This window comes from Mastigoproctus giganteus, chromosome 3 (genome assembly GCF_048544385.1).
Source record: "Mastigoproctus giganteus isolate SK-2022 chromosome 3, ASM4854438v1, whole genome shotgun sequence".
Lineage (NCBI taxonomy): Eukaryota > Metazoa > Arthropoda > Arachnida > Uropygi > Thelyphonidae > Mastigoproctus > Mastigoproctus giganteus.
The window spans coordinates 173874131-173888968 of NC_143577.1; the positions used below are offsets into that span (position 1 = coordinate 173874131).

The following is a 14838-nucleotide window of genomic DNA, read 5'->3' on the forward strand; positions in this document are numbered from 1 at the left end:
GATCGAAGGGTGACATAAGTAATTACAGACCAGTTAGTTTAACTTCTGTCCCTTGTAAAATAATGGAGTCACTGGTTGAAGATGCATTGCCGGATCATCTAGACAAGACTGCAGCAATAATTCAGACACAGCATGGGTTTGTTAAGGGAAAGTCTTGTCTGACGAATTTGATTGGATATTATGATGTGGTTACAAAGGAACGGGTTGCAAAAAATAATTTTTATATCATATACTTGGATTTCAGGAAATCTTTTGACACTGTTGTGCATGGAAGACTACTGTACAAATTGGAGAAGAATGGTATTAAGGGTAAGTTGCTACAATGGATAAAAGGATGGTGGAGTGGGAGAAGACAGAGGGTGGTAATCAATGGGTGCTGCTCTTCGTGGACTAATGTTATTAGTGGAGTCCCACAGGGTTTGGTGTTTGGTCCATTGTTGTTTTGTATATTTATCTGTGATATTGATGAAGATATATCAGGCTTAATGTTGAACTTTGCAGATGATACAAAGGTTGGCAAAGGTTGGTTGTTAATGACAGTAATGGCAGTGTGCTACTGCTACAGGAACTAGAAAATTTGGGCAGATGAGCTGAGAAGTGGCATCTGAAGTTTAACATTGACAAATGCAAAGTATTGCATATGGGTAGAAGTAACCCCAGGGAAACGTACCAACTGTGTGGTACTACATTTAAGTGGTAAAAAATGAAAAAGACCTGGGAGTAATTGTGCAGTCAGATATGAAGTTTTCTGAGCAATGCAGACAGGCTGCCAGGACAGGTCATGGGGTGTTGTCAATGATATACAGGAATTTTGCTAGCAGGGAAAAGGAGGTGATTGTCCTTCTGTATAAGGCAATGGTCAGGCCATGCCTTGAGTACTGCGTGCAGGTCTGGAGGCCTCATTTTAATAAGGATGTAGATTTGCTTGAGTGCGTACAGAGAAGGGCAACAAGATTGGTGAGGGGAACGAATGGATCCTCTTACCAGGAGAGGCTTAAGTTCTCCAAATTGCAGCAGCTGGAGACTAGGCACCTGTGAGGTGATCTGATTGAGATGTATAAGGTGTATAAGGCCTTGAATGGGTCAAGTACGCTGAATTCTGATGGGATTCTTCCACTTGTTCAGATTACGAACCTAAGGGGACATAAATTGAAATTGAGGAAGGACAGATGTAGAATAGGTGTGTGGAAATTTGCCTTTAGCCAGCGGGTGGTTAATTGCTGGAACAAACTGCCATCTGTCATTGTGGACGTTGATAGGTTAAATAAATTTAAGGAGGAACTGGACAAACATTTAGAGGGAATTGTTTTGTAATTTATTTTTTTTTTTTTTTGGCTGATGCTGTATAAGCTCGTACACTTGCTTTCTTGCATCACATGCCACTACTACTACTACTACTTTTTCTGACGGAATCCCAGTTATTGGTTGCCCCACCTACTGCTGATCTCAGTTTATCTCATTTTCTCTCAGTTTTGCTCATCTTTAATTATTCACTCTACAATTTCTTTCACTTCAAAGGTGGTACTTATGCGTATGTCCACTTGGATGTTCCATCTCTAAGATTTACTAATTTTGGATCTTCTCTCCTAACTTTCTTGAGTTTTTTCTCATCGATAGAAATCAGTGTTAGTGGTTCTTGAGCTACCTGATCATAACTTGGGCGTGGTCTTTTCTCCAATGGAACCTCTCCCCCTGTTGTAACAGTTCTCAGCTGCATATCATTTAGCATTACAAGAATGCAAAATAGTATGATCTGCATGATTTATACTCCATTTTCCACAGTTGGATTACTGTTTTAAATCTTCCAGTGTTGATATTTGTTCGGATCATGTCAGCGAAATTCTTCTTGTAGAGATGAAATTCTTTATTCCATTTTCTGCCCTGAATATTATCCTTCAAGTAAACTTTGATTTTTCCAATAAATGTTCTGAAGCTGCTTAAGAAAAACGTCACTCATCACAATTGGCTTGTATCCAAATTTCCAGCTTTATTTTCTGTCACTACTAAAGCTTGAAACATCTGTAAAAGAACTATTAATCAATCCAAACTCGATTTTGAACATCTTGTTCAAAAGATAGTCTAAACTTCTGGTCTCTTACCAAAGCTATTGGTTGAAATTTCCATCCATCTATATTTCCAATTCCAGTATAACCTGATGGTTCTGTTACATCCCCATCTGAAGATAAAGCTGACTTACTAGCATCGCACTTTTCTACTAACTTTTGTATTGATGATCTTTGTAAACCACTTCCTACCATAATCATTACACTCCACTCGATGCCTTCCATAGTCTTCCGACAGAACAGAAGGATGTTAGAAAAATTCTGAACAGTCGTGGTGCTGGGAAAGCTCCAGGACTCTGGTGGCATTTTCTCACTTTCCAAAAACCTGCATTCCTGAGCTCCTCCTTTATTTTATTCTTCATCAAAATTTGTTTATATCCAGCTAGTTTCTAAAAAGGCTAACAAATACTCCTAATTATCATCCCATTGTACTTACTCTACTCTTTTTCAAAGTAATGTAGAAATCCATCAACTGCCAACTCTTAAACTATCTTGAAACCTTCCATTTGATTAGCAGTCACAATATGGATTCAGTCAGTGTTGATCTACTGGTGATGTATTGACTTATGTTATTCATCTTTGGACAGATTTGGTGGGAAAGCTCTATGAAACTCAAGCAGTTGCTCTTCACAGTTCCAAAGCTTTTGACCGTGTTTGCCATAAAGGTCTTCTAAACAAGCTCCCATCTTATATATGAGGGGCATTTGAAAAGTTTGCGGTCTGAGTATGAAAGGCTAATTGTGTGATGTTGAAAATTTTCTGTACTTAATATATAACACTTCAAATAGTAACCCACCAAGTTCCATGCAGTTTCAGTAATGTCTTTTGTTTTTTTTTCTTTTTTTAATTATAGGTCCTGAAGTCAACAAAGTTGCATGAATGAGGAAAGATAGACAAAATCAGTCACGGTGCAGTAATTCAGTATTTGGAAGAAAAGGGACTAATACTAAAGGCGGTTTGTGAGGATATGGTTACAACATTGTGGGAGGATGCCCTTTCCTATTCCATTGTTAAGAAGTGTCAATAGAATTTAAATGAGGAAGGAACAGCCTGGAGGATGACCCACACTATGCAAAACTTGCAATGTCCATCACTTCAGAAGTTGTTGACCTTGTGCATGATCTGGTGATGAGTGATTGATGAGTGAAGTTCAGTACATTGCCAGCATTTCAGCTGAATGTGTGTACCACATAATGATAAAGGTTTTCACTATGAAAAAGATGTTAGCACGATGGGTCCCAAAGCAGATCAAAAATGCACAAGAGTTGTCAAGTGAACAGTTGCAGCGTTTTAAAACAGATCCAGCGAATTTCTTAGCAAGGTTTGTGACCATGAGTAAGATGTGGGTGGGTGGGTACATTGCTTTTAGCTGGAGACAAAGGAGCAGTACAATGCTTCCCCCCTCCAAAAAAAAGCCAAGTCGATTCCTTCTGGCTGGCATCCATTTTCCTACCGACAGCGACGTTATTATTGCAACAGTGGATACATTCGTAGAGGCCCAAGGGAAAGCTTTTTTTGCAGCTGGAATCAGTATATTGTAGCATTGGGGAAAAAAGTGTATTGACTCCAAAGACATGTAGATGTGTATAGTATCTTACGTAAGGTGTCTCCCAAACGCTAGTTCAACTCCGCAGTGGTACACTGTGATGTTACAAAAACTCTGTAGAAAGGCCAGAAATGTGTGTAATGCTATGTTTGTGCCATGTATGTGTTTGTTATGCTGTTTAGTTGTTTCTGGCCGCTTTGCTATCAGGAAGCAACAAGCACCAGGGTGGTGCATCCTGATACCCGTCTACACCGCGAGAAGGCTGAGCACAAACTATAGCAAACCTCAAATGTCACTTATTGAATGCCGAAATCATTCAAAATATGAGCAAATAAAATTAAATGTAACAGTAAATTTTAAAAAAATCAGAAAAATTAAAGATAAAAATAAGTCAAAAAATAAAATTCTGTAAAAATAAAGATAAAAATAAGTTTATAAAATGGAAAAAAATAAAATAAATAATAATAATAAAATTAAAAAAAAAATCATCATGCACCAGTGTAAGGTGGTGCCAGCAGATGACCCCGCCTCAGGACCAACCTGAGGTTAGCAGGAAATAGAAGTCAAGAAGGCACAGTGATGTCACTCGGCGTCATACACGTTTGTTAACCAACTGTCCAAGTCGAAAATGGTGGTAAAGATGGTACTTGAGCTAAAAAAAATGGTGGTAGCGACGATGGTGGTGGTGGTGGTATCACGAGATGGCGATGATAGAGATGCTGGTCTGGACTGGAGGTAGAGCTGGAATAGGAGTAGTTCCTGAAATTGGGACACTACTGATGATTTGTCCACGTCTGGCAAAGGCTTTATGTGCAAAACCTTGCAGAAGATAAAATTTTTCTTTGGAGTCCAAGAGAGAAGACTCATTGCCTGGGGAGAATGGTTGACACAGAACAGACAGAGGCTGACGAAGATCCAAGTAATATAGACAGGTGAAAGAACATGCTGCCAGTCTTCTGGGCTGCCACAGTTACAGAGGGGAGAATTAGACAGGTTAAACATAGCAAGTTTAGCACAAAGGGAACCATGACCAGTTAGAAGAAAAAGAGTGCAGAGACTTGGACTGAGCCATTTTAGAATAGACTTTTGTAAGGCAAAGGACACAGATGGAATAAACTTTCTTGTGACCATACCTTTTGAAGAAGAAAACCACCAATCTTGCCAGAGTTGAACCAGGTGGTTCCAGCAACAAGTTTTTTCAGTTTTAGGATCACAGTGGATATTAACAGTGAAGTCTAAAAAGTTGACTTTTTAGTGGTGAAGTTATGACAAAAATCTCGATAAGTGATTTGGAGATTCAGAGGTAGGCAACCGTTTAAAACCTGGAGCGCAGCTGTCGAGACAGTGCGAAAGGTACGACTCATCAATAAGAGCATACGTCTTTGGATAGAGAGAGTTTCTATTGGATGGCAATCTTAATATACTAAAACCAAGCGGCAGCGCCATAGGTACAAATCGGAACAAACACCACTTTGTACAAAAGACGAAGATATGATGGTTAATACCCCAGGATTGATGCGAAAGACAGACAAGCATAGATGTATACTTGGCTATTTTATCATGAAGATGCAAGATATGTTTCTGGAAGTATTGACTCCAAAGAGTATGTTACTATGTTGAAAAGTAACATGTTACTACACACCTCAAATAAACCTTTCATACTTAGGCCACTTTTCAAACACTCCTCTTATAGCCACCTTTTTTTTTTTTTTTTTGGGTGCCTAGTTCTTTCTGTTCTTCTGTCATAACTTCTCCACTGCTGCTGCTGTTGCTAGTATTCTCCAAGATTCAATTCTGTTTTGCACTCTTTCTGTCTTGTTTATTAATAGTTTCCTTCCACTGATTGGAAATCCTATTCTTTTTTTTTTTTTTTTTGGCTGATGCTTTGTAATACTTCTTGAATATTATCACCAATTCCTTAAAATCCAATCTCCAAGTAATCTTTCAATGGAACAAAGAAAACTTAGTTAATTTCAGTCCTTCTAAAACATACTCCTTTATTTCTCATAGAAATAGGATCTACTGCTACTATTCTCATTTTTGATAACATTTATATTTCTTAATATGATTGTATATCACTTTTAGGAATTATTCTGACTTCTAATGTCTCTTGGAAAAAGCACATCAAAAATACTGCTTCCTCTATCAAAAAAAAAAAAAAAAAAAACCGTGTTTTCTTCTTATTCCTTTGCGTTACTTTTCTGCCAAACAGCTATTCAATTTGTATAAATCTAACGTTCTCAAATCTTCCCTTCCTTGGGATATCATTTGGATGTCTGGAGTGGAGTCCCTTAAACCTCTCTCAAGCTTTCAGACTGTTCAAAGGAAGGAATTCAGGTGAATTAATCACCATATCTTGCAAAATATCTCTGCTCTCTCTTTCTCTCTCTCCCCCCCCCATAGACATTAATTTTCTGCCACATTTGTTATTTTTGGTTTCTGTTACATTCAGTTTCTGCCACACTGGTTTTCTGTAGATACTTCCACAGATCCTGTTCTTTTGAATTTGTATCTGTAATTCCCCTACTCACTTCCAAACCAGTCCAGGCATCTGCTGCAATCAGCCAACATCCATTCATTGTCCAACTTGAAACTCAAGAACAAACTTTTCTTCTTCCACATTTATCACTTCTATTTCTGTACTCTGTAATAACCCCAAAAATTTCAATCTACAGAAATTCAACAAGAAATTCTGATATCATTTAACAGAAATTCTACTGTTATTAACTAGTATCTTCTGTTTTCTTTACCTTCAATCCATGCATAGTATTGATTATTAAAAGTTCTAATACCTTTCATGTTTGTAATTTTTATTAAAAAAAGAGTTATTATTTAAACACAAATTATCTTGAAATCTTTTCAATAATACTGTTTTCCATGTTATCAATAAGTGGATGAGTAGTTTATATATATATATACGACAGTATAAAAATAGCTTTTAAATTTTTAAATTGGAGGAGGAGATCTTTCTTGTCAGCCACTTTTGTTCAGTTTAGTTTACAAATGCTGAAATTTTCTGGAATTTGGATATGGAAGGTCATGAAATCAAACCAGTGAGAAGACAAATAGATATAGCAATATTATATAAATAAATAGAAGTAATGAGTTTTTTATGATTTTTTACAATTATTCGAGCTCTTTTTTTTTAAAAGAAAATCTGATTTGATATTTGATAATTTTACTCTAGCCTGGAAAACAAAGTTAAAATAAGAGCAGATTGGTATTTAAAAAATATTTATGTACAAAATTTTCATTTTTAATGAATTTTCAAAATTTCTTAAGAAACTTGCTACTCAGGGAATTTACTCCTGAAAGGTTAAGGTAAGTCATCAGAAGAAGCTCTTTCCCATGTAGCATTTCGTTATTTAAAAAAGAGCTATCCAGTAATTTATATTGCATATTAAAGACAACTTGTAGTCTGCTTGTATGAAACTAGTGCATTTTGTGTTTGCTCATAAAAAAAAAAAAAAAAATGAATTACTTTTCATTAAAAATGTGGCTTCAGTAACTTGAAGTTGATCTCTCAATCCAAATTGACATTTTTAGCTGATTAAATAATTAACAATATTCTTCTTTCTTTGTAAGCATTTCTAAATACTTGAATAGTTTAAATAGATGTCTAACTTTTATGTTATTAAAAATGTCAAATTTTCTATTTTCAGTTACTCCTCTTGCAGATTACTACATTTTGGCAGGGATAGTGTACCAAGCTCCGGATTTGAACTCTGTTATAAATTCACGAATGGTATTCCTATTATACTTTTGTATGAATTAAAATTCAACAGTTATTTGAGTATTTTTTTTAACTTAAATGTTTCCTGAACAGTATATTACTGTATAGGAAATTTTTGTTATACATTTTCTTTAAACATATATTTTAGCACTTGCTTTCCTCTAGTAGACCCACAAAAAAATAACGCAAGCAGGTTCATGGTGGCCTTTCTCTACCATTCCATTATATGCTTGGAATAAAGGCAAGAAATAATTTAAAACTGTTCACTCTATAATTTTATTCTTGATTTTGACATTATAATTTGTGCAAGAGAAAATAATATATTTATTTATTTTTTTAAACTAATTGAAATTAATTAAAAAAGGATTACAAAAAGGATGCAAGACTGAAAAAAAAAATTGTGTGATACAGTGAGTAATACACATTCATAAAATTATATGCATTACATGAAAGTAACAGTGAATAAAGGCAAGAAATAATTTAAAACTGTTCACTCTATAATTTTATTCTTGATTTTGACATTATAATTTGTGCAAGAGCAAATAATATATTTATTTATTTTTTTAAACTAATTGAAATTAATTAAAAAAGGATTACAAAAAGGATGCAAGACTGAAAAAAAAATTGTGTGATACAGTGAGTAATACACATTCATAAAATTATATGCATTACATGAAAGTAACAGTTGTGTTACCTTTAGTGATTTTAAATGTTTAAATATATTTAAAAAATTTTAAAATTGGTTTTATAGTATGTTTTAATCTCATGTTCTGGGCGTGCAAGGTACTTTTGAGTCATATGCACTCTTCAACCACCTTATCTGTGCAACTCAATCTACTGTCAAAGAAAAGTGCTTTAATGATATGGCTGGAAAACTAGCAGAAAAGATATTGTCTGTTGCAAAACACTTGACAAGACTGCAGCAATAATTCAGACACAGCATGGGTTTGTTAAGGGAAAGTCTTGTCTGACAAATTTGATTGGATACTATGATGCAGTCACATCAAATTATTATGATGTGGTTACAAAGGAACTGGATGCAAAAAATAATTTTGATATCATATACTTGGATTTCAGGAAAGCTTTTGACACTATTGCGCATGGAAGACTACTGTACACATTGGAGCAGAATGGTATTAAGGGTAAGTTGCTACAGTGGATAAAAGGATGGTTGTTGAGTGGGAGAAGACAGAGGTGGTAATCAGTGGGTGCTGCTCTTCGTAGACTAATGTTATTAGTGTAGTCCCACAGGGTTCGGTGTTGGGTCCACTGTTGTTTTTTATATTTATCAATGATATTGATGAAGGTATATCAGGCTTAGTATCGAAGTTTGCAGATGATACAAAGGTTGGGGGCGTCTCCATAGCCAGGTGGGAAGGAGCAGCAGTACGTAGCACACGCTTCTTGATAAGACCGGGGTTCGAGCCCGTCACCACCAAATACGGAGGATGCAGAAAGGTCAAGGGAATGACCACCGCATATTCCCAGAGCAATATGGCCTTAGTTGCTAATGCTCCTAAAAACCAAATAACAAACAAACAAACAAAACATACAAAGGTTGTCAGGGTTGTTAATGACAGTAATGGCAGTGTGTTACTGCAACAGGATCTAGAAAATTTGGGCAGATGGGCTGAGAAGTGGCAATTGAAGTTTAACATTTAAAAATGCAAAGTACTGCATATGGGTAGAAGTGTAACCCCAGAGAAACGTACCAACTGTGTGGTACTACACTTAAGTGGTAGAAAATGAAAAAGACCTGGGAGTAATTGTGCATTCAGATATGAAGTTTTCTGAGCAATGCAGACAGGCTGCCAGGGCAGGTCATGGGGTGTTGTCAATGATATACAGGAATTTTGCTAGCAGGGAAAAGGAAGTGATTGTCCCTCTGTATAAGGCAGTGGTCAGGCCATGCCTTTGAGTACTGCGTGCAGGTCTGGAGGCCTCATTTTAATAAGGATGTAGATTTGCTTGAGCGTGTACAGAGAAGGGCAACAAGATTGGTGAGGGGAACGAAGGGATTCTCTTACCAGGAGAGGCTTACGTTCTCCAAATTGCAGCAGCTGGAGACTAGGCACCTGTGAGGTGATCTGATTGAGGTGTATAAGGCCTTGAATGGGTCAAGTACGCTGAATTCTGATGGGATTCTTCCACTTATTCAGATTACGAACCTAAGGGGACATAAATTGAAATTGAGGAAGGACAGATGTAGAATAGGTGTGTGGAAATTTGCCTTTAGCCAGCGGGTGTTAATTGCTGGAACAAACTTCCATCTGTTGTGGAAGTTGATAGGTTAAATAAATTTAAGGAGGAACTGGACAAATATTTAGAGGGGATTGTTTTGTAAAATTTTTTTTTGGCTGATGCTGCATAAGCTCATACACTTGCTTTTTTGCATCACATGCCACTACTACTTCTGTGTAACCTCTTTTTTTTGAAATTTTGATACATAGTGTTTTAATAAAAAAAAATATTAATTAAAGTTTTAATCATTTTAAAAAAAAAATTAAAACTTTTTGGTTTCCTTTACAAAGAGTTTTTGGTTTACTTCACAAAAATTAGATTTTGTTCCCTGTATTGTGAGACTCCTCCATGGTTTCAAACAGCTAAGTCACTTTATTATTTGTTTGTATCATGTGTGAAATAATTACTGTTTCTTTTTTTTTATTATTTTTTTTATTTTAGTTGTGCACAAAGATATATTTGCATATCATTGGAGAATTAACTTAACTGAAGGTAATGAATACAATTTCCATAAAGAACTCATCATTGCAATTGATACAGAAACAGAAAGCAGAATCTGTGTTAATTAGGTGCAAAATAAAGAGCATCCTACTCATAACAGATTGTTTTTTGAATACCTTCTTGGATATTTACTTTATCTGGTAACAAAACTTCAAGTAATATCGGTTCACACTCCCAGTATAAATGGCCAAAAACTAGTGTCAAGCAGAGAAAGCTTTGCAACCATTTTACATTGGGCACAAAGATTGTGTATGCTATTCAAAGAATTTTTTTTGAAATCCCCTTTGATTTATAACATATTTATTTGATATCTATGTGACCTATTAACAGAATTTTTAGGAAAATTATTTATTGGCAGCTGTATGGTAAACCTAAAAATCAGTGCCGAAATGTAAATATTGAGACCACTTGTTTTGTGCTAGGAAAATATTGTACATTACTCAAAATTAATTGTTTTTTTAAAAAAATATATTATTATATTATATTAATATAATATATAAAATATATTATATTAATATAAAATATAATAATATATATATAATAATATAAAATATAAAATAATTATATAAAATATATTATACACCTTTTTCTTCACTGGTGATTTGTTCTTGTTAGAAAACCTTTAGGAAGATTATTTACAGGTATATTTTATACTGACAAGCTGAAGTCAAATAGAACACTTCTCATTCACTTTAGTATAAACCACATAATGGAAGGAAGGCACATGTTTTTGCTGGCCGCCTCCATAGCCAGGTGGGAAAGAGCAGCAGTGCGTAGCACACGCTTCTTGATTAGACCAGGGTTGGAGCCTGTCACCACCAAATACGGAGGATGCAGAAAGGTCAGGGAATGATCACCGCATATTCCCCGAGCAATATGGCCTTAGTTGCTAATGCTCCTAAAAACCAAAAATAACAAATGTTTTTGCTGTACTAGCCAAAAAAATAAAAATAAATAAATATATATATATAAATAATTGATCAAATTTAATAATAAAATATAAACAATAAAAAAAATAAAAAAATTAAAATTTACCCAGTAATATAATGTGCAAATAAAAATGGTTGGATTACCACCGAGATTATCTTAGAATGATTTTAAGTTTTTTGTCCCAGAAGCAAGAGCACACTGCACATCTGTAGGCCTACCTGAGGATTGCAAAATTCTTCTTATTCTGGACAACTGTTCAGCTCATTCCAGAGCTGAACTTTTATGTAAGGTAAATGTTTATATAGTGTATTTACCACCAAACTGTATATCACTTATCCAACCCCAAGACCAAGGAATACTGCACCATGAAATGTATGTTAGATGTGGTTAATGCTGGCAAACCTATAAGAGATATTTATTAAAGAATTTAACTGGAAAGATATGCTTTGGTTTATTGCTAGTGCCTGGGAGAAGGTACACTTAAGCATCAACACTGAAGAAAGGCTGGCATTAGTTGTGGCCTGCCTTGATGGTTGATAATTCATTAGATGAAAATTTTGACAATGACTTTACAGGATTTCATGTATCAAAGGAGAAAGAGGTTGTTCATGAGTTGCTTGAATATGCAAAAGTGTTACAGGACCTGTTACCACAGATCTAGCAAGTAGACTGAATGAAAAAACTTGGCCGAGGGGATGGGTGTCAATGAAGAAACATCTGTTATTTATCACTGTACCGACTCTGAAATTATAGACATTGTTCTAAATCCTGATGAAAACAATGAAAGTGATGAAGATGAAACAGATGTAGCAGAAAGGTCTAGTTAATTGGCAAGTTAATTGATTTGTCAGGTGAATTAATCAAAGGGTTAGAACAGTGCACCTTTGTGACAAAACAAGAGCTAATGGATTTTTATTTGACACATGAAAAATTACAGAGGGAAAGATCAAAGCACAGGAAATGACTTTGCTTGGATGAAATGTTTAAAAAGATATCAAAGAAGAATATGAGCCATAGCAGCAGGCCTACATCTGAAAATCCTATGGCTTCAACTTCATGTACCCCGGATGTCCCCCTGCAATATCACAAAATAATGATGAAACAGACTGTAATCCTGAAAGCCTTCAACCTTCCAGATGTTTGTGGTTAGCTCTACAGTTTCACTAAATTCTAAAATTTGCTGCTTTTGGAGTATTAGTACGGCAACGTTCTTTGTAAGTACAATAATTAATAAATCTGTTTCATTTATATGGTACTAAAATGTGTCATTGAATCATTCAGTTCATATTTAATTAATAATTCTGTTTCCTTGATACTAATGTATCTATATTTCATTTAATTTACATTTAATATTTGTTTAATTTAAGTATCTAGCAGTCATGGTGCTTTAGAGACACAGGTGGTGTATAATTAGTGGGTCAGAGATATATTTTTAAATTATTATTATGTCACCTCTGTTGGTCTGGCAAGGCTTAGGTGTCAAGGATGCCGGAAAATCGGCGGTGTACCTGTATATAGTGATGAACTGTTTGCTATAAGTTTCAAGCTGGATCACATTGACAAAACTTCCCTTGAACAAAGTATTATTTTTACAGATTCATTAAATGCAATATATGCCTTACAACTAGAAGATCATCCTTCTCATCCATATCTAAGAAAAGTTCTTTCCTGCTTATCTCACCTGAGGGCAAAACAGCAAAGAATTAGATTTGTTTGGATTCCTGGACATTCTAGAATATTGGACGATGAACATTCTGATTAGGCTGCAAAATATCCATTAATGATCTCTCTCTCTCTCTCTCTCTCTCTCTCATGCATAAAGTTCCATACAGTTACTTTATCCATGTTATTCGAAAAGTCTCTAAATACATATGGACATAAACCTAGCAATCTGAAACATGCAACAAATTATACTAGAAACAGCAGCTGAAATGCTGGAAATCAAGTTTTTGATCAAACAGGCACAAAGAGGTTATCCTTGCCCTGCTTTGTATCGGATGCATGCATTTAATGCACTCTTACCTCTAATGAAAGACAATCTTTCATTAGATAGTGCCCTCAATGTCTTTCCCAACTCACAGTAAACTATGTAATCATAGAATGCCCATGTTACCAAATAGCCTGTCAGTCAGCTTTCAAATCACATGCACATGTTAACCTTTCAGCTTATTCTGGGAGACCAATCAGCTATACATGAACTCTTTATCTTCCTCATTGTAATAAATCTTACCAACTGTATCTAATATAATAGCATCAGTAACAACATGACAGGTAATAGAAAAACTTGAACAGGTGCAATAGCTTTTGTACTGTAAAACTACAAACAACAACAACAGCAGCAACTATCAGTCTCAAGCTACCCATTGAAGTAACTTATTCCAGTAATTAATAATTCACTGGTTGAAAGAAAACTTCCTACAGTCCAGTCTAAACCTCTTTCTGTGTAATCTGAATTTATGGCTTTTAGTTCTGGAATCATAACATAACAGTAAAAATTTTTGCCCTCATTCATTTTACTATTCCCTCGGCCTGATAAACCTCAATCAAGTTCCCCTAAGGTTCCTGGTTGCCAAGCTCTGTAGCCCACAGAAGTCTTTTCTAATGTGGTTACCGTTTTGCAGATCTCATTGAGCAGATTGCCTATCGTTGGACCCCACCCCCCCTTCAAGAAGCTGTTGATTATTTTTTTTTTAGTTATGAGCTACATACTTGGACATAGTATTCCAAATGTGATCTTAAAATTGTCTTATACAGTGCTATTATCACCTCCTTAACTCTAGACTTTTTTTTTTATTAAATCAGTACCATGGGTCTTCTTTGCCACTTGTCTATACTGTTTGTAGAACTTTGTGTTCACCTCTGTCATAACTTCCAAATCCCTTCCTTTGCTGTTGTAGGGCACCTCCGTAGCCAGGTGGGAAGGAGCAGCAGTGCGTAGCACACGCTTCTTGATTAGACCGGGGTTCCAGCCCATCACCACCAAATACGGAGGATGCGGAAAGGTCAGGGAATGATCAATGCATATCCCCCGGAGCAATATGGCCTTAGTTGCTAATGCTCCTAAAAACCAAATAACAAATAAACAATCCTTTGCTGTTTTTAATTCAGCCTCACCAAGTGTATAAGTAATTTTGGGAGTTGCTTTTCCTTAAGTGTAAGACCTTGCATTTTGTTGCATTAAAACATAGTTGCCGCTTTTCTGACCATCCTTGAAGCCTATCCAAGTCATTCTGAAGGGCCACAGCTTGTTACTGATCATTAGCTACTTTCCTAATTTAACATCATCTGCAATTATATCTTCTATCCCTTCATTGATGTCATTTATGAAAAATGGAAACAGCAATGGCCCCAGAACCAATCCTTGGAGGATCTCCACTTCTAACACTAGGCAATTTGATGGGTAACCATTAATCACAACAACTTGCTTCCTCCTGCTCTGTAATCCTTCTGCAATTCATCTTAGAATCTTAACTGTAATCCCAACTTAACCTTATACATTAACCTCTTATGAGGGACTATGTCAAATACATTTGTTAAATCTAAATGACTGATGTCCAATTGATTTTCCCCTTTACAAAACCTATTTTCTGTACTTCAGAATCCCATTTCTATTTAAATGTCCTGCTCTCTTTGTCATTGCCTCCATGATTTTTGCAAATAGAGGTCAAACTGATTGGTCTGTAGTCATCCACTTCAGTCTTAGAACCTCCTTTATGTATCAGTGATATATTGGCACTTCTCCAATTGAAAGGAATCTCTTGAATCTAATGTTTCCCTCATAATTAATTTTAATGGTTCAATGCAATCTCGCTATCTTCCTTAAA

At 35.5% G+C, this 14838-nt stretch overlaps 1 protein-coding gene across 1 annotated transcript in view; it reads left to right on the forward strand.

Annotated features, from left to right (window-relative positions):
* The window catches only part of LOC150088419 (mediator of RNA polymerase II transcription subunit 6-like), a 66340-nt gene that overhangs the window by 18722 nt on the left and 32780 nt on the right, over positions 1-14838 (forward strand). The window contains exon 4 of the mRNA XM_090370768.1: positions 7272-7354. Within this exon, the coding sequence (XP_090226894.1) occupies positions 7272-7354 (83 nt within the window). The remainder of the gene's footprint in view (positions 1-7271; positions 7355-14838) is intronic.